The sequence below is a fragment of the Papaver somniferum genome, chromosome 11 (assembly GCF_003573695.1).
Source record: "Papaver somniferum cultivar HN1 chromosome 11, ASM357369v1, whole genome shotgun sequence".
In the NCBI taxonomy this organism is placed as follows: Eukaryota; Viridiplantae; Streptophyta; class Magnoliopsida; order Ranunculales; family Papaveraceae; genus Papaver; species Papaver somniferum.
In genome coordinates, this window is record NC_039368.1 from 1,467,024 (window position 1) to 1,486,456 (window position 19,433).

Consider the following 19,433-nt stretch of genomic DNA (forward strand, 5'->3'; position numbering starts at 1 on the left):
ATTATAACCACGCAAATATCTTCTTGAAGGAATCCGTGATTGGTATTGAACGAAGAAAAAAAAATTGCACTAGCTGGTAGAGTCGTGCTTGATAACGTGTTGGAGTAACAATTAGAGAAGGAGAAGAACTTCTTATTAATAAAGAGACATAAGATATTACATACACATAATGTTCTTTATATACATGTAAAGGAAAACCTGGTCATCTAATGGACCACACATCTATAGGCCACAGGCCATATAACATATTTTTTTTTTAATCTATTATTTTTTAATAAAAGTCCCAAATTACCTGAAAAAAATAAATAAATAATAAAAATTTAAACTCCTTAAAAATTAAACCTAAAAGCTGAAACACTAGACCCGAATATTAAATCCTAAATCTTATCCGAAGGATTTATGTATTTAATTTGAACATATGTTATACCAGACATGTCACGTAACTTGAGTGGACGGAAAAGATAATTGAATAGGGCATTCCCCATGATATATCCACCAACCTATCCATAGAGTATTTCTCCAAAATTGCCTTGGAATTTTGGGAATTTTTCCCATTTTCCCATATGGAAATTCTTCAACGGTGTGTATCACGTGCCTATCAGTTGGATTAAATAGCTTTCGTGAGGCCCAGCAGCGCATGCAGCCGTCTAACTGCGTTGGTAACTTGGTGACTTGGTTGGAATTGAGCTGGCGCGACATTCCCTAAGGCAAGACGGCAAATGAGAAAGACTTCCTTTAAAGACTTCCACTCTCCCGGATTTTTAGACTTCCTTTTCGCATCTTTTACTTCTGGGTTTTCCCCTCTTATTTCTTCGCATCTGATTTGGGGGTTTAGGGTTTTGAATTCTGCCCAGACTCGGAGATTGATTTAAGAGTGAAGCCAATCTAGCAGGGAATATGTATGGCTTTCCATGATTGATTAGCGAATCTAAGGGAAGTTATAACAACAAGAAAGACATCATCATCATCTTCCGGTAATAACTCGGCTCAGGTCAGGCAGGCGGTATATGAAGTGATAGGAAGCAAATATTAGAATTTTAGGATGATTTTACACTTCAAGACATCAAATTAGACTTCAAGAGCTACTCGCAGCTATATCTGCACTCATAAGGTATCTCTTTTTTCATCTTTCACTTCTGGGTTTTTAACTACACATACTAATGGTCAGCAAAATTGGAGTTTGATTAGGGTTTTTTTTTCTGCTCAGAGTGGTTGAATTCAAATTGGAGATTAGGGTTTGAACAACAAATTTTTGGGGTTTTCGAAGTTCATTCAGGTTTACTGTTTAGTTTATGTTAACAATGGATGAACCATACTTTAATCGGGAAGATAGAATCAGTAGATTACAGGATGAACTAATTCACTACATCCTGTCTTTCGTCGATACGAAATATGCAGTCCAAACTAGTGTTTTGTCAAAAAGATGGGTTGATATTTGGAAATCTCTACCTGTTCTAAACTTTAACAGGAGCTCATTTTCTGAAGGCAAGCAAGATAGTTTCATAATGTTTGTAGACATGGTATTGTTTTTTCGCAAAGACTTTGACATTCAGAGGTTTTCTGTGGATTGGAGGAACTTAGCATATGATCGTTCAGCGATAATGAATGTTAACAGATGGACTAGCCTTGGTGCTGTCAAATACAATGTTCAAGAAATAAGTATATTAATCACTCAATGTCCGGCATATGAAATTCCTCACCGACTCCTTAATAGTAAATCTCTAAGAAAATTGGTGATAAATGTGTTTAGTAATCCTGGATATGTAGATATTATTCTACCAAGTTCAATGAGTTTACCCAAGCTTACTGAATTAACTTTACATGGATTATCAATCTCCAACGTAGAATCATCTAGAAGGCTTTTTTCAAGTTGTCCAGTTCTTCGAAATTTATCTATAGGAGAATGCAATATACAAACTAGCAATCAAAGAAAGTTGATTGTTGATTCTCCCAGCCTTAAGAATTTCGAGTATGCTGATTATTATTGCTGTGGACATCTTTTGCCGCAAAATGATACTGTGGTTAACTTTATCAAGTTATGTGCTTCAAATGTGGAATTCTTCTCTTGCAAGTCTTTCTTGACACAAGATTATTCTCTAGAAATCAGTTCTCCATTATTGGTGGTTTACTTTCACATAACACTCAATGCAAAAGAAGAAGATGAGAATGCAGAAACGTATGAAAAACTGCCTTTAAAGGAAAAAGCTGTGTATGCTAAACGTATGATGAAATTTCTAGGAGCGGTTAATATGGTGCAAGGACTTAGACTATCACCTGGATTCCTTGAGGTATGGGTGCTTCCTCCTTTCCTTGAACTGATCATCTTAGCATATTGGTTCAAGTATGCTTTACTACTGCCTAGTCAAATTTATGAGAAGGGCAAGGGTGTTGCTGCTTGAGCATTGAGCAACCTGACTTTTATTACTTATTAGAGGTTCTAAGTTATCAAGATGATTCCTTTTTGTGTTTTTTTTTTCAAGTTTAGAACAAGGGGGACGAGTTATCATCTTTGTTATTCTAATCTTGTATGAGGTCATTTGGATAATTATAACTACAATAGTACTCCATTCAGAATGATAGTCTTGGTTTTAGCTGCTGCATAATATGAATAATTTTTTTTTCTCAAGGTTCTCTCACAGGCTCCCGACTTATTAGACTGCCAGCCACCTCGTCTATGTAATCTACTATATTTGGTGCTGGAAATGTGGCCTACAAGAGCTTGTTTGCGGGCTATGGCATACTTACTCATGGTTTCTCCTAATATAGCTCGTTTGGTTCTTACATCGAAGGAGGTAAAACTCAACTAATGTCTTTGTTTTTGATTTGGCCTGAAATTTTGTTCCAACAGTTCGATTGTGACGTCTAAGACTTAGACTCTAAGTTATCAACTTGTCTAAGTGAGGACATTTATTTTTGTTTAACAATAATGGAACCTTACCTGTGATCCCTGAGCAGTTTCTTATTTTGTGCTATTATTCTTTGCCAGTAAGTAACCTGTCGGATGTTTTGATTTTTTGGATATAGTCGAAATTAGCACAAGTTGGAGATGGCTGGGAAGCAGGATTGTCACTGCCGGGAATGTTATCTCACCTCAAATTTGTCCGGATTGAAGAAGTGGAAGGATGTGATGCGGAGCTTAAACTTCTAAGTTTTTTGTTGAAAAACGCAAAGAATTTGGAGGAAGTTGTTCTAGAATATCGTTCTAATATTGATTCGCCAGAGGGAGCGAGACAATTTCAGGATAAGCTAAGATTAGTTCCTACAGCTTCTTCAAATATCCAAATGGTGTTTAAAACTTAGAGATGATATTTTGAGCATTACTAGAACCTGCAACTAAAGAAGTCAGAAAATCAGATGTAGCAAACCAACAACCCATACTTCTATGCTCGGTTAAGAAGAAAGAAAAATACCTTGGAAGCCTAAACATTGAGTATTTTGATGTATGATATTTCTGTTTTGCATCTGTTGTTGGTGATATGCCTTCTTCTGCGAAAAGAATGATTGAAATGTCTATTAGGAACTTTGTTAAACGCTTATTAAGACTGTTCTTCACTGTAGATGATTAACTTGTCTACAAAATATTAAAAATAATAATAATATCGTCTACAAAAGCATTCTGTCCTCTAGTAGCTTTAATATTTTCATGTGCTCTAACTTTTTTCTTAAAAGCTGATATCTCCATTTTCTTTTTCACTCTTGGTGGTTTCAGTCTCATAAAAACATTGCAATGCAAATTCTCTTACTTATAAAGATCATAGGAAATATTTAACATTTATTACGAACGATGTCTATGATTCTATGCACAACTACGTAGCGCTTAACCAATTCAACCGTTGAACCTACCTGAAGTTCACTATGTTATTCAACGAATATAAAGAGGAAATTATTCAACGAAAATAAAGAGGAAAATGTGTAAAATGCATGAGGATGAAAGAACTCATGACTAAGACCTCAATTATTTCATGTATCATGTGTAATTGTTAAATGAATCTGTCCTAGTTAAGGTACAAAGGTAGATTTTTGTATTTTTGCATAGTAGGTTACTATTTGCAAGACGTGTTGGTGCAGAGCTAAGAGATCAATTCAGGTATGCGCAGATCAGTCTCTCTCGGTTCAGTCACATAAAAATAGTTGGCCTCTCTCTTCTTCTCACACCAAGTGACATGTGAGGTATTACCTGTTCAGTATTTTTCATGTTTCGTATGTTTCATTAACATTATGAATTTGGTCACCAAAACTTTCCTCGTCACCCTCTTATAAGCCAAACTAACTAAAACTTCAAAATAACAAGTAAATGAATGCAGACGTGAGAAAATATATCGTTATTGTTTCCACAGTGTGCAGGTGTTATACGAGACATTAGAGGAAACTAAATTTACTTGTTGGTCGTAATTTGAATTTCCTGCGAATCACATCAGAAATTTACTCAATTACAGTTTGCCGGACTCTTATGGTTGAGCTTTGTAAAATTTAGAAATTTTGTTGGGAGTTATAGTTTATAATCTCTTATTAAAAATTGAAAATTATGTTTGGCTGCTATAGGATTCTACCGTGCACATTTCGATGAGTTGTTAGAACAAGCTTATTATCATGACTTTGGTCTTTAGGAGTGGTTCACCTGGACTACTTCTTTCAGTTCAACAAATCAATTATAGTATTGGTTATTGTTGCTCACTGTATTCTACTTCCACGGATAATTACATTGAGTATTGGCTTACCGTCTACGTACACATCTTATTTTATTTTTTACCATTTACGAATCATATAAACACTGATGCAAATTCTCTGTACTTTTTTTTTTAATTTATATACACAAGTAATCAAAGCTCAAGTGATAACCATGTCTAACAAGTAGGGAGTTCCAGCCAATAGTGAATCTTTCGAATCAAGGTTAGGCATGTTGGCCGACTGTCAAATTCAAACTCAGCAGCAAATAGCTAACTAGTAGCGTAAGCAAACTAATTAAAACTCTAGACCAAAGTGCCAAATCTGTTGATAAGTTTGGCATCAAAGATAATCGAGGCAGATAATCAAGGTAATGTTGAAGTGGTTAATGGACAAAATTTGGTTGTCGTCGTTCATCGTTGTTGCCACAACCAGATTGCAAAATAGGTGCCGGTACGTCCTTAGAACACTAACTAGTCTAACCTTTCATTATTTTTAATCAATTTTCCTTAAATCAGTGGCTTATTACCTAATCTTTTTATGCATGTTTTTCACATTTGGCTTGACGATTATGAATCAGGTCTAATGGGTATTGTGTTGAATTATCTGCTGACTGAAAGATGCAACATACACTACAAGAAAATCTAGCTATTGCTACATCATATATTGCCACACCTTCAGTATAGGTGCTGCAAAAAATTTATAGCCGCGGTATTTTTCAGTTGCAGCTAAAACTATATTTTACTGCTGTAAAATGAAAATTTTGCCACACAACTGTAATAACAATATGAAAAAAGTGTGGTAAAAAAATATAATCTCTTGTTGCAGCAATAAAGATTGGGTGCATTAATAGACTTTTTGCTACATAGGTTATCGCGACACTAGTAGTGGTTTATGCCATAACCATTGGGTACTGCAATATATTAAGTTTCTTGTAGTGTGAGAAAATGGTCACGATACATATCTTGTAATAATGTGTGGTCATATTGGAATGTTTTTTGGACCAGTTACAAAATGATCATACTTTTTATAATTGGTTTGCAATTCGATCATACTTTAAAACGTGTACAAAATGGTCCTTTCCATCCGATTTATAACTTTTGGATAAAACGATGTTAACTTTCCCCGAAATACTCTCATCATTTAGTTAATTGATTGAAGTGGTGGTGGCGAAGGGATGGTGGTGATGGTGGAAGATTAATAATCTTCGCTAAACCCCAGAGGGGAAGTGATGAATCATACGGGTGAATGCCATGTAACGGTGGAGATTGATTTCTTAGTTCCAGATTTAGCTTGAATATTAAATCAGGAGTTCATCTAACGGTGAATATCGATTATTTTGTTCTTAAGCTATCTTAGCTTTAATTGAAAACAACCTTAATTTGAAAGAATATATAAGGGAGAACTCTAGCATCTAGGAAACTTAATCCGGACATGCTCGTGAGTCCTAGTTGAAAACTAAAGTCGATTCTCCATTAACCTAGGTTTTCCAAAACCATTGTTAGGTTAACGACTTGAAGAATTTATTTGGGATTCGGAAAGCCAGATCCAACTATTTTCTCTGTAGTTACGTATTCTGATCTTACTTTTTATATCGTATTGGGTTTTATCTTCTCTAAGATTTACTTTAGATTTATCTCCGATAGATAAGATATATAAAGTAATCACAACAGTTCTTCGTCTCAGACTCTTATGATTCCGCAGTGATTTCTTCTGTTAATCAGTTAGGTTTTTGTGATGTGATTCATATTTCTAAGCTTCTTTTCGGGAGTATAAAGCGGAATCATTAGTTGAGTTTCCTGTTCACCTTGATTTATCTAAAGACGGAAACAAAACCAGAATAGACTTATTTATGGGAGACAGATCTGTTTATAAGTCTCCGACTTTGGGTCGTAACAACTCTTAGTTGTGGGTGAGATCAGCTAAGGGAATCAAGTGCGCAAGGTCCTGCTGGGATTAAAAAGGTGTAAGGAACGCGAGTGTACTTTAATTGGTGTGGGACTTGGTTAGGGCTCAACCACGTTCCAGTCTGAAGTTAACTGGTAATAGGTTGTGGTGTTCAAATCTGGACTAGGTCCTGAGGTTTTTCTGCATTTGCGGTTTCCTCGTTAACAAAATTTCTGGTGTCTGTGTTATTTATTTTTCGCATTATATATATTTTTTATAATATTGAAATATCACAGGTTGTGCGTAGCTTAATCACAATTGATAAATCCTACCTTGGTTGGTGGATATAACTTGATTGACACTCGGATTTGGTCTTAGGTAGCATCCGAGTTATCCTCATATCAATCAGGCTCACAGATTTCTATCTAGTTGATTTACTGATTGTATCGAGAAAGAGAAAAAGTTGTTTGTTATATTTCTTGATTTAGACTCTCTTTTAAGTTGGTGCTTTCAGAATTATATTGGAGTTTAGTCCATACAGATTGCCGAACGAAATATTATGTATGATTGTTATACCCCCCGCGTTTTCACTACCGACACTTCCGCGATAAATTTTATGTATCTAGCCAAGAGACCTTTCAGTGATTCTTCTTATCTATCTTCAACACTTGTTCTAGTGTATAAACTTCTTCGTTTTTTAAATTTGATGGAAATCACACTACAATTTATTCAAACAAAAATAGTAATTATATGTTTGCTTACACGATTATAAAAAACACAAAAATACAAGATAATCAAATCACAAATACAAATGATGACACCAATTGCAAATACATCGCCAAAGATAAAGAGCCATGAACCTAAAAGGTATCTGATTTTTGTATGTGTAGTAGTGATGAATGATGGTGTGAACCGGAATCAGTTTTGACCATTTAAAATAATTACTTTCTTCAATAAGATATGCTCCAAATAAAATGAAGTCATTCCCCAAAATCTTGTAGATCCAAACGAATTTGGATGCTAGAAATCCCTCTTGTTGAAAATAAATCTAATGCAAAGCAAAACAAAATCGTTGATGTTCTTAATGCAAAAAAAAATAGTAAGCCAAGAAACACCATTGAAATTTGAAATAATCGGTATCAAAGAGAAGAGAAAATTGTCTCAAAGATGTCCATAGACACCAAGAAAAAAAAATCAACCTAAAAATATAAATCTAACTACTTTTATTCATAGAAAACTAAAAATTATTAAATCAAATCTATCCCAAAAGGACTGTTGGGAATTAGGAGCTTAAACAAATGAACTAATATAACACACCAAAGCTTCCTGGGTCAATTTGAAATGCTTTGGCGGGAGCCATACCAGACCTTATAGTGGCCCTAGGTAAACAACCGAAAATAGGGGCCTAAAAAGATTCCCGAATATAAAAAGATAAAACAATTAAAATACAATAAAATTTGCAAAATGGAACGACTTTATAAAAGTAACTAATACATTAAAGTGTTGCAATTTTCCGTAGCTATTTGATATGCTACTAGTTAACTAATGATGGATAAGCACTACTGCCCCTTGGGAATGGGCTAAACTTAATTAACATACGTTTGGTAAAGAATCTATGTATACAGAGAACGAGTAGATTAGATAGATAGAAAATGAAAGTTCGTTTTTGTTATTACTTTCAATTGCTTCTTACAAGGAGTACTAGTGCTATGTCCTTTTTATAGTACTCGATCAAAACTAAATCGGTACAAGAAAGTTCAAGAAGCTGAGCACATGGCGGTGTATATTCATGATTATCCCTAAAGGATGTTTATCCTAATATCGACCAAGTCAAGGGATGGGTCAGCCACCTGCTATAATGTGTACACAACACTCCTTCTTGGATGACCACCGATTAAAAAACGTTGTCTCGTTAAAACTTTGTCAGAAAAATTTAACTGGAATGAGATCTTGGTGGATTCAAAATGGTGTTGATCGCCGTAACTTTTCTCCCTTTATCAGTGTTCCGTCGTAAAAACCGCTTGGGACAAAAACCGAACACTTGAGGCTGAAAAATGGGGTTGGTCGCTGTCGTGAATTCCCTCTTTCATTAAAACTGTATCAGGAAAACAACTTGGGAAAAACCTGAGCTTAGAGTGAGGTTGGTCACTGCCGTGAAATACTTCCTCCGTCAAAATTGCGTCAGGAAAACCATTTAGGACAAAACCTGAGCTTAGAATGAGAGTGGTCGCCGCCACAAAGTTTTTATTTGACAAAACTGCGTCAGGAAAACCACTTGGGACAAAACCTGAACGCCCGCACCAGGAAAACCACTTGGGGAAAAACCTGAGTGCCCAAAGTTCATAATAATGCTGACGTCGGTGCTAATGTTGCCTCGTTAAAAACCTCGTCTGGAAAGACAAAACCAGACCAAAGAAAAAGAGTACAACGGAAGTCGTCCGATAACGGTACTGAACACGCATACGCTGCCTCGTTAAAACCTTGACAAGGAAAACCCATCGGGACAAAACCTTGGCGAAGGGAAAAGAGTACATCGCGTTTAAGCCCAGCCAATGATTCTACGAGTTTACTCCCCCTGAAGCATGATTCTTTTAAAGCGGTTGGTGGTGCAAATATTATATAGCCTTTAGAAAACTACTTTACCATTTGCAGTTTATGGAGGATTGACTGCAGGTATTGCGCCAAGTGCACCACTAACAATGTACACCTCGCATTTAGATCCTCCATCCGTTGTACACCAAGTTTAGTTTGTCGCTTTAGAAATAACAATGAAAGGATTTTTGTAAACTCATAAATACGGTAGAATCAATTTCAGCCTCTAAAAGTGTAACCTGCAAAACAAAAGTTAGAACAACAATAAGATAATGCATGCATTATATTCTTACATGGTACTTCTGGACCATAAAGTAATATATCTACGTACGTAACAGACAGATCGATCATGTTCCATTCTAAGGGATCCCATATTAAAAGTGTTAATTAGCAGTGCAACAAGCATCACAAGTATCAAAACTGGGTACTGTAGTGCATAGACAAACTTTAAGCTAGCATGTTCTCGATCTTCAGGCCGAGAAATATTTCAATCTCATCGAGATTTCACAATTCAGTTTAAGCGTGGATTTTAGCGCTATTAAGGATTTTTCAAGAAGCCAAATATGATGTCATTACTTCATTCAGATTTTAACCTTATACCCAAGAAAATAAAATACACAAGGATTGTTCATAAATTTTTTTCATGTGGTGATAACGACGTAGTTCACAAAGTCAGGTGGCTGCCTGAGTCAGAAACTCGAATCCTTCAGGGATTCATTACATTTACCAACAATATGCAATATGAGTCCTTCAGGGATTACCACGCTAAAGTGCATCTATATTAGGAGAATACCTTTGGTTTTACAGAACCAATCCTGGGGGTTCAGCAGGAAAAGCCCTTAAATTGCACCCTGAGCGATTATATTACTCTCTCTGCGCTTCATCTCAAACACCAACCTGTAATATTCAGGTCTTATGATTTTACAGTGTGAGTCGGATCCGAACATTAATTGCGTTTTTTCGAGAGATTTCATCCTCTACCTTAGTTTGAGGGGAACATGTCATATGCCTACCAATCACAATGTCGATGTTCTTCTGTAGAGGGGTACATAACCACCATTGTAAATAGATAATCGACAACTATATAGATCCCACACATTTCTCTAATGCGTGCATACTTAAAATTTTCACAGACTGGTACTAGCGCCACTTCAGGGGCATTATCATCCCTCATCTTTAATGAGGTATATACTTAGAGAGTGTGGATCATATTCTGATAGTCTCCAGGAACACTATCTGTAGTCTCTTCAAGAGCACTACATATTATAAGAGTGATCAAAATCTATTTTACAAGGCATATATGAGGCAGTCATGTGTGCCTCAAACGTGTCTTAACACACGACTTGGTCACTGCGAGATGCATGATTTACCTGCTGTGACAACTTATTGTGTCTGCATTCTCAAGCAAGTGACGAACAATAATTTCCCGGAGCTACTGCAGTTATTTATTTTAATCACGAGTAATCTCCAACACCTCAATTACGTCCAATATCTTGGTGTGAGAAAACAAATGAGATGTTTCACGCCAATTCTAGTGGCAGCCAAACTTTCTTTGATCAGGATAAAAACTTGATTAGATAACCTATTTAATTGTCAACTTCTTATTGCAACCTTTAGGTGATGCCTGTCATATCCATGACTTTAAAGGAAAGCCCTTAAATTTGTCGACATAATTCTTGCCATCTTCAAGTGGCAGTCTTTCTCCCCCTGGTTAAGACGGGAGAACCTTTTTAGGTTATCAATATCGTCCTCTTGTGGTGACTTTTCTCCCCCTTATTAAAGTAGAAGAACCTTAAAGGTTATCAACCTTGGTCACGCCAACTTCTGGTGACGGGTTTTCATGCCAACTTCTGTTGGCATCTTAGTCTTCCTCATCATGGCGGAAATATTACTATTTCATTGCTAGAAACTTCTGGTTCCATAATTGTCTGATTTTCAAAGGCAATTTTCTCATGATAGTTTTTGGTTTTTAATTAAACTAAACAGAACTACCCAAAAACAACTGCAGGACCGATAAAAAATGAGACATTTCACGCTGTTCCATGCAACGGCTTACTTCCTTCCCCTAACGGCGGGAATACAGTCTCATCTTCAATAAGACATTAGCACTGTAGGGTTTTGAATGTCTTATGAACTGAAACCAACATATATATAGTTCGGTGACGCCATGGGCCAAACACGTAAATTTGAAATGTAAGGTTGCTTCCCAAGCCAGTATTGATGGTAAATAGTTGGTCGAGCAATAAACTAAAGATGCTTAAACAAAGAACTCAACTATACTGTTTCAAGTACGCACATGTGCCTTTTAGTGCTCGATATAACACCAACTTAAGGGAAAGCATCAGAAGCCCGTAAATTTACCATCAAGATAAATGAACTTAACTGGAAAGTCCAAAAATAGATAAGCAACCACAATATTTGCACAAACAGTTCGGCAAATATGGCATTACGTGTTAATATGAAAGATACCATTCAACGGTGCAAGGCCTCTATTAAAAGGTATTATATAAAGATGATATCTCAATGTTTACTCATTTGACCAGGTGTATCTATCAATACCACAAAGTATTGAAAACTTGTTCATAGTGTAGGGTGAATAAGTCCTACAAATGTCATCAAATCCTATGCAGGAATGTTGGTGATTCAACGGATTACCGTAATGCTTATGTTAATGCCACTTAAATAGAAAAATATCTCAGGGAACAAGCAACACAATTTACATCCTTATCTACTGGCAGAAGCTTCTGGTTCTATAAAGGATGTTTATGAGCATTTTGTATTGTCTACTCATCTTGGTGGAACTTTGGTGTCCGTACCGACCATGCCTGAGCATGAAAAATCAAAGTCATCAGACTTCTGGCTAATGACAATGTGAGATTCTACTTATAGAATTTCACATGCACACCCCGTAAAAGAGATAGCCTCAAGCTTCTCTAAACGTGTTTCTAGCACAAAAACAAATGAAGTAACAAAATACTCCATAAAAATGCTCATTTATCATTTCAAGGTGGTAACGCCAAATATTCTCAAAAACTCAACAGATTCTTCAGGAATCCTGAATAATATAAGGCGTCAATAATGATGATTGTTATACCACCAAAATGATACACGCTCTTCCGGATCCGTCTATCATATTATTTGAAACTGAAATGATGTTTTACATTCCCAAAAATCAAACCTCTTCAAAGTTGTAAAATTATTGGTAGTTTGAAAAATCGTGTTTGTTGTTCCGGTTTCTGAGACAGATATGTCTATGGATAGATTACTTCAGGAATACATATCCGTTGTCACAGATAGACGAGAGACAAACATTAATAAATCATTACGCAATCATGGGCTACTTCGGGAACCCAAAAGTTTGTAGATTCCTGGAATCCAACTATTTCGATAGACCACTTCTGAAGTCTATTTTATGGATTATTACAGGAAGGCACAAAATATATGTTGGACTACTTCTGGAGTCGACAAAATCTCATGGATTGCTTCTGGAATCCATTACTTACAAAACAAGAAAATAAAATATAAAACCCAAAACAAAGATAACATAAGTAAAAATATGGTATCAACACAATGAATTTCCATTTTCGTTCCTCGAGGGTCAACGGAATATTAATTTACAAGTGTGCAAATGGATACACGCTTTATAGGAAAATTCCTCAATATCAGTCGCAAGTCACTTCAGGGACCGTTGATAGAAACCGGATAGCACTTTGTAAAGGGTCATTTCTGGGACCGACCGGCTAGCGGAGCGAGCCTTTTGTACCCATACCATGCCACACAATATTCCAGCTTCTGGTGGAATTATTTCAAATTTCTGGAGATTATTAAAGCCGAGAAAATCAAATTTATGATATCACCAAAGAGGAGACAATTTCTCCCTCAACCGTCAACTGGTATAAGGGAAAAATTTCAATTCTCACCATTTCCTTTCTTACCTGTGACCCCGCTTATACTTACCAAAAATTATTCCCGTTTGGTTCTTAAATATAATCACGTTACTTTCATCACAGGCTTATTTAGGTATCACTTATGGGGTTGGTAAGCTTTCCACTTGCCTTGGCAGTTAACTCCCTGTTTAGTAAAGTGATTTCCTAACCACCACAAATACAAACAGAAATAATTAAAACAAACAAATCAAAACCAAGGCTGTAATCGTGTTTCAATTAATGAAATGAAACAGAGAAGTAAAAAAAGAGAAAGAATATATTTTTCTCTTCCATCAACGTAGACTTCACAAGTATCTCCGTGTTAATGGAGTTGACGATTTGGTAGAGACATGTCTTCATCGTCGCGAGCAATTCGTGCTGATAACGTGTTGCAATTATTCGTAGCTAGTTGATATGCTACTAGTTAACTAATGATGAATAAGCACTACTTCCCATTGGGAATGGGCTAAACTTAATTAACATACGTTTGGTAAAGAATCTATGTATACAGAGAACTAGTAGATTAGATAGATAGAAAATGAAAGTTCGTTTTTGTTATTACTTTCAATTGCTTCTTACAAGGAGTACCAGTGCTATGTCCTTTTTATAGTACTCGACCAAAATTAAATCGGTACAAGAAAGTTCAAGAAACTGAACACATGGCGGTGTATATTCATGATTATCCCTAAAGGATGTTTATCCTAATATCGACCAAGTCAAGGGGTGGGTCAGCCACCTGCTATAATGTGTACACAACATAAAGATTGAAATTCCGGACTTCCTCAATTTCTTTTTCAGTTTCTTCTAGCAAATAATTGTTTAGAACTTTTATTTTGGGATACAAGTCATACCCATCAATAATGGAACCTATGCGATGCTTTAGAAAATTTTGAATCTTAGACGCGAGATGACTTTAAAGTGATCATCAAAAAATTATAAGCTCTTGAGCTAGTTATGTTGGGTGCAATAATCAAAAACAAAGAAAAATCAAATAAGCAAAAGTTATTGATACTTAGCTCCTTTATAATGGAAGTGATTGCTTTGACGAAACGAACAAGCTCCCCGTATCTCCGCAACAGCAACAAGGCAAAACTTTGGAAAATAGAGTGAGTCACGTGTTCAACACGCTGTCCTTAAGACATTAGCGCCCGGCTACACTCAAGAGTGATGCTATAGCCCTCACAGGACGGATATCTCCAGGATAAAACACCCTAATACACCTACTACTAGCATATGTAGTAGATGCTCAACTTGAGCTTGGCAACTCCGAAAAAACCGTTAAGGAAAATCGCGAATGCTTAAAAACCGCTATAAAATATTTTCCCTTAGGGGTCCCTCTAAAATATAGAGCAACCCCTTTCCCATAGATTTTACAAAAGTAGTGAATTTCTTTATATAATTGACAAATACAACTTAAGAAGAAAAACTCCCCGATGTGGGACTAAAAGTTTATATAGTTTCTTAAAACTACTAAAAATTGGAAACTCCACGATGTGGGACTAAAAAGTTTCATTCACAAAATAAAACAATAAATTATAATTTTTTATTAAAACTTTAAAAAATTATTTTTTTATTAATCGTTTTCCAACAATCCCCCACATGAATGAAAACTCAATAAAACATGAAAACACAGATAGATCTTGGTAAATAAACATCCCAACCTCACGATCCAAACAGACTGATCGTGCAAGTGTTGAAATCATACTAGTCATTTCTACGTCCTCTCCCTCACACAAAAGTGTGTTGACCCCAGGGTCATACTATGGATTGCATAAATCATAATAGTATTGAGAGCTTTCATCTTTAATTCTCACATGGTGAGACTATAGGTATCTTTCACCAAAGTGAAAAAGCATGAACTAGTGAACCCTTAGTGACCTTTAGGTCCTAAGTTCCAGTAATACCAAAACCATCAAAATGAAAATCACATAAAAAACGCAGGAAATACCATTTTAGGCAGAGGTGTCCATGAGGTCTTGAACCTTTGCTTAGTGAGATATTACCAGAATTACTTGCTAGAGACAGTGAACTATGTCTTGAACTGCTAGCATTTGATGTAATTCGTGATAACAACCACGGGTGATATCTCCAAGATTGCTGCCAAGCTCGTGCCGTTTTGTCCGTTTTGGCCCTGGACGTATCCTGTTTCTCAGAATGCTCTAGAGAATCAGCTCATATTCTCACAGGAAGCGACCCACTTCCTCATTCAGATAGGTGAGTTTCCATAAAGAGTGTTACTGCTACACCCCACTTCAATCTTAAATTGAAACTATAGAACTCATTAAGACTTATTAAAAAGTCATCCTCCACATGCAGTCACACTATCACGTCTACACCATAGGGAAGGGACAGAGAATGAAAATCTCTGATAGTGTTTACCTTTACCCACCACAAATTAGTTGTCTCATTCGAAACCTTGATCATGGGATCTCCAGTCAGCAAGGTTGAGTATCCTTCATGGCAAGTTTAATATATGAGCTTAAGCCCCAACCCCCTCGATGCATTTTTAACTATCTCTTTGTACAAACCTTTCGTCAAAGATTGCGCGATATTCTCCTTGGACTTTATCCAATCAATGGAAATAACGCCGATTGAGATTAGTTATTTCTTAGCTTTAACTATTATAGCTTGGCTAACACAATGTATAGATATAGCTGGCACAGGCCTATGCCAAAGAGGAATGTCTTCTAAAAATCATCTTAGGCACTCGGCCCCCTCTCATGCTTTATCTAACGCAATACTCTCAGATTCCATAATGAATTGAGCGATATGTTTGTTTGGAAATCTTCCAACAACAAACCCACATGTTAGAGTGAAACCATATCCACTCGTAGACTTAGACTCCTCTGAGTCAACTATCCAGTTTGCATCATAAAGTCCCAAGGACAACAAGATACCTTTCATAAATCAAAAGAGTATTTTAGGTACCATAATACTCTACTCAGTGCATCTGAAATTCTCTTGCTCTGGACTACAATTATATCCACTTAACTTACTCACAATATAGGCAATGTCTGGACTCTTACAGTTCATTAAATTCATCAGACATCCTATAACTTTTGAGTATTCAAGTTAAGATACTCCACTACCCTTATTTTTCTTGAGACTACAAGAATAATCGTACGAAGTACAAGCAGGTTTACAATCAGACTGATTGTATCTCTTAAGCACAACTCAACATAATGAGAACGACTAAGACTTATAAATGTTTGATTATCTTCTAATCCTCATCCCTAAGATTACATCAAAAGGGCCCAAGTCTTTCAAGTCAATGTTCTCATTCAGTGCATGTTTTTAGTGGAATTGATCACATCTATGTTTGTATCAAGCATATCATCAACATACAAGCATACAATTACACAGACATCCTTAACAAGTTACTTGTAACATACTTGTCAGATTCATTAATTTAAATCCACTATCCATTATCACATGATTAAATTTTCCATGTCACTGTTTACGTGCTTATTTGAAAACCATACAAAGATTTTTCAAATTACAAACTTTGTATTCACAACCTTTCACTACAAAGTCTTCAGGTTGATCTATGTAAATTTCTTTACCTAATTCACGGTTTTAGAAAAAGCTGTCTTAACATCCATCTGATGTATCTCTACGTTCTTTATGGCAGCAATAACAATTAGTATCTCAACGGAAGTAATTTCCGTCACAATTGAATTAGAATCAAGGAAATCTACACCTTCTTTTAGTTTATAGCCTTTAGCTACCAACTTAGCTTAATATTTTTCCACAGTTTCATCTACCTATCGTTTCCTCTTAAAGACTCATTTACATCCCATGGTCTTACAACCTGGAGGTAAACTAGCAAGCTCCCAAGTCTGGTTCCAACGGACTGAGTCCATTTCACTAAATGAAGCTTCTTACCAGAATGGGGTTTCAGTAGATATAAGGCTTCTTTACAAGTCTGTGGCTCAGACTAAGCTAGGCATGTTATGAAGTCGGTTTCATAAGAAGTCTCAAGTCTAATTATTTTACTTCTCTTAGGCTCAACATCAACTTCATCTTCCTTTAAAATAAGTTCTGACTATTTGAAATAAATCTAGGGGATCAACAACACATCTCTAATGAGGTACAGGTTTAGAATAAACATGTTCAAAGAACTCAGCATCCCTAGATTCCGTAATAATATTCACACCAATGTCAGAAAAAATCAGAACACACAACCAAAAATCTATTTGTAGAAGTATACTCAATATACCCTATACGAAAACACAATCAACATTTTTGGTTTCAATCTAGTTCTTTTAGGAAGAGGAATTACAATCTTAGTCAAACCCCCACACTTTGACACATTCATAAGAAGGTCATCTACCGTTCCATAAACCATATGGAGTTTCATCTGATTCTTAAAAGGGTACTTTATTCAGGATATACTAGTTAAGAGGACTGCCTCCCCCCACAAGGCCGCAGGTAATCCTGAACTAATCAACATGGAAATTATCATCTCCTTAAGGATACGGTTGTTATGTTCAAGGCTTCTAATTGGTTTCCAACTTCAAGTTTATACATCTTAAGGCTTCTAAGGCGTCATCCTTATCCTAAGCAAGTATACAAGATAGTACCTCGTACAATCATCTACGGAAGTTATAACCATCTTTTACCACAGTGGTTTTGGGTTGAACTCATGTCAACTAGGCCTAACTGAATTAATTCTAAAGGCTTAGAATTACTCTGAACATTTGTGCTAAAAGATTTTATAGCATATTTTGATTCTTCACAGATTTCACTTTTGTGTTCAAAATCCAAACTAAATTTGGGTACGAAGCCTATGCTAGCCAGTTAAGCATTGACTTATAAGTTTACGGTTCCAAGTCTACCACGTTAAAACAATCAATCACACAAAGAAAGAATCAAGAATCAACTACGTTCACATCATCAGTTTTTCCGTTAAGCTTATATAGACCCAAAGTCCTATAACTCTTGCTTAAAAAATCACTGCCTAGTTACAACAAGTTTTCCAGATTCAATTAAGATCTTAAATATTTTTCCATCTACAACAGAACAAGATACAAGATTTTCGCATATGCTCGGAACATGAAAACTTCATTCAATGTGAGAATATTACAGATATGAGCTTCTGCTCGACCTTTTCCTTTTATGCAACCTCTATTGCATATGAGTTACTCAATAAGAGTTTCTCGACATCCCCTATCCTATGATAGGAGGTGAACAGGTCTCTGTTTCAACAAACATTCTTGGTGGCTCCAGAGTCCACCTACTGGTCTCTCACATTGGTTATTAAAATAACTTCCGACATCATGCCACCAAACTCGTTCTAGTTTGTTTCAACTAAATTAGCATTAACTTTCTACTTATTAAGGTTTTTATGTTGTCTACAATTTACTGCCGCGTGGCCAGGAATTTTACAAACATAACACTCACCCTTAACTAAAGTAATTCTGGATTCAGGTTTACGAAATATACCTTTATCATGAAGACCATGCTTATAGTTGCGTTCGATGTTCTCACCTTTGCCATCTTTGGAAGATTTGTTTCCAACCACATGCGGCTATTAGCCATGTCCCTCGGAGATGACACCTTTATTAACAAATCACAATTCCAAATCAGAAAGTAAAATATGAGTTTTGAAGATAACATCTATATATACAAACTTCGTTTGAATCAGCGTTTCAAAAAACTCATGGTTACCCCCACAAAAATTAATTTAGTTAACAACAATTTTCTGCTCGTCAGAATTTTTCAGAAACGTTTTTCTGTTTTGTAAAATATCAAACAAATACTTGTACAACTCCAAAAATTCTGAAATTTTACGCGGGTAACTATCAGGATGTCTACTACGTTGTTTCAAAAGGGTTCATCGAAATTCCTTCTATATTAAAAGATAAAATTTAAACTCTACAGCTGACCAGAAATTCGTTTTTCTTTTTCACTCCACAATTAACATCCATGATTCACAAACCAATCAATCGTTTTCGATTATTACAAATACTAATGTCTTAAGATTGTTGGGTGCAATAATCAAAAACAAAGAAAAATCAAATAAGCAAAAGTTATTGATACTTAGCTCCTTTATAATGGAAGTGATTGCTTTGACGAAACGAACAAGCTCCCCGTATCTCCGCAACAGCAACAAGGCAAAACTTTGGAAAATAGAGTGAGTCACGTGTTCAACACGCTGTCCTTAAGACATTAGCGCCCGGCTACACTCAAGAGTGATGCTATAGCCCTCACAGGACGGATATCTCCAGGATAAAACACCCTAATACACCTACTACTAGCATATGTAGTAGATGCTCAACTTGAGCTTGGCAACTCCGAAAAAACCGTTAAGGAAAATCGCGAATGCTTAAAAACCGCTATAAAATATTTTCCCTTAGGGGT

General features: G+C 36.0%; 1 protein-coding gene across 1 annotated transcript; it reads left to right on the plus strand.

Moving 5' to 3' along the window:
* Positions 1 to 1,301: 1,301 nt before the first annotated feature.
* LOC113322314 (F-box/LRR-repeat protein At1g55660-like) lies at positions 1,302 to 3,300 on the plus strand. The gene is made up of 3 exons (XM_026570382.1): positions 1,302 to 2,288; positions 2,628 to 2,792; positions 3,025 to 3,300. Exons 1-3 carry the CDS (start codon positions 1,302 to 1,304, stop codon positions 3,298 to 3,300), a joined length of 1,428 nt encoding a protein of 475 aa, XP_026426167.1.
* Positions 3,301 to 19,433: the final 16,133 nt, after the last annotated feature.

Coding starts and splice junctions, on each gene's coding strand:
- LOC113322314 (XM_026570382.1), top strand. CDS start 1,302: ATGGATGAACCATACTTTAATCGGGAAGATAGAATCAGTAGATTACAG. Junction 2,289..2,627: donor TATCACCTGGATTCCTTGAG/GTATGGGTGCTT, acceptor TTTTTTCTCAAG/GTTCTCTCACAGGCTCCCGA. Junction 2,793..3,024: donor TGGTTCTTACATCGAAGGAG/GTAAAACTCAAC, acceptor TTTTGGATATAG/TCGAAATTAGCACAAGTTGG.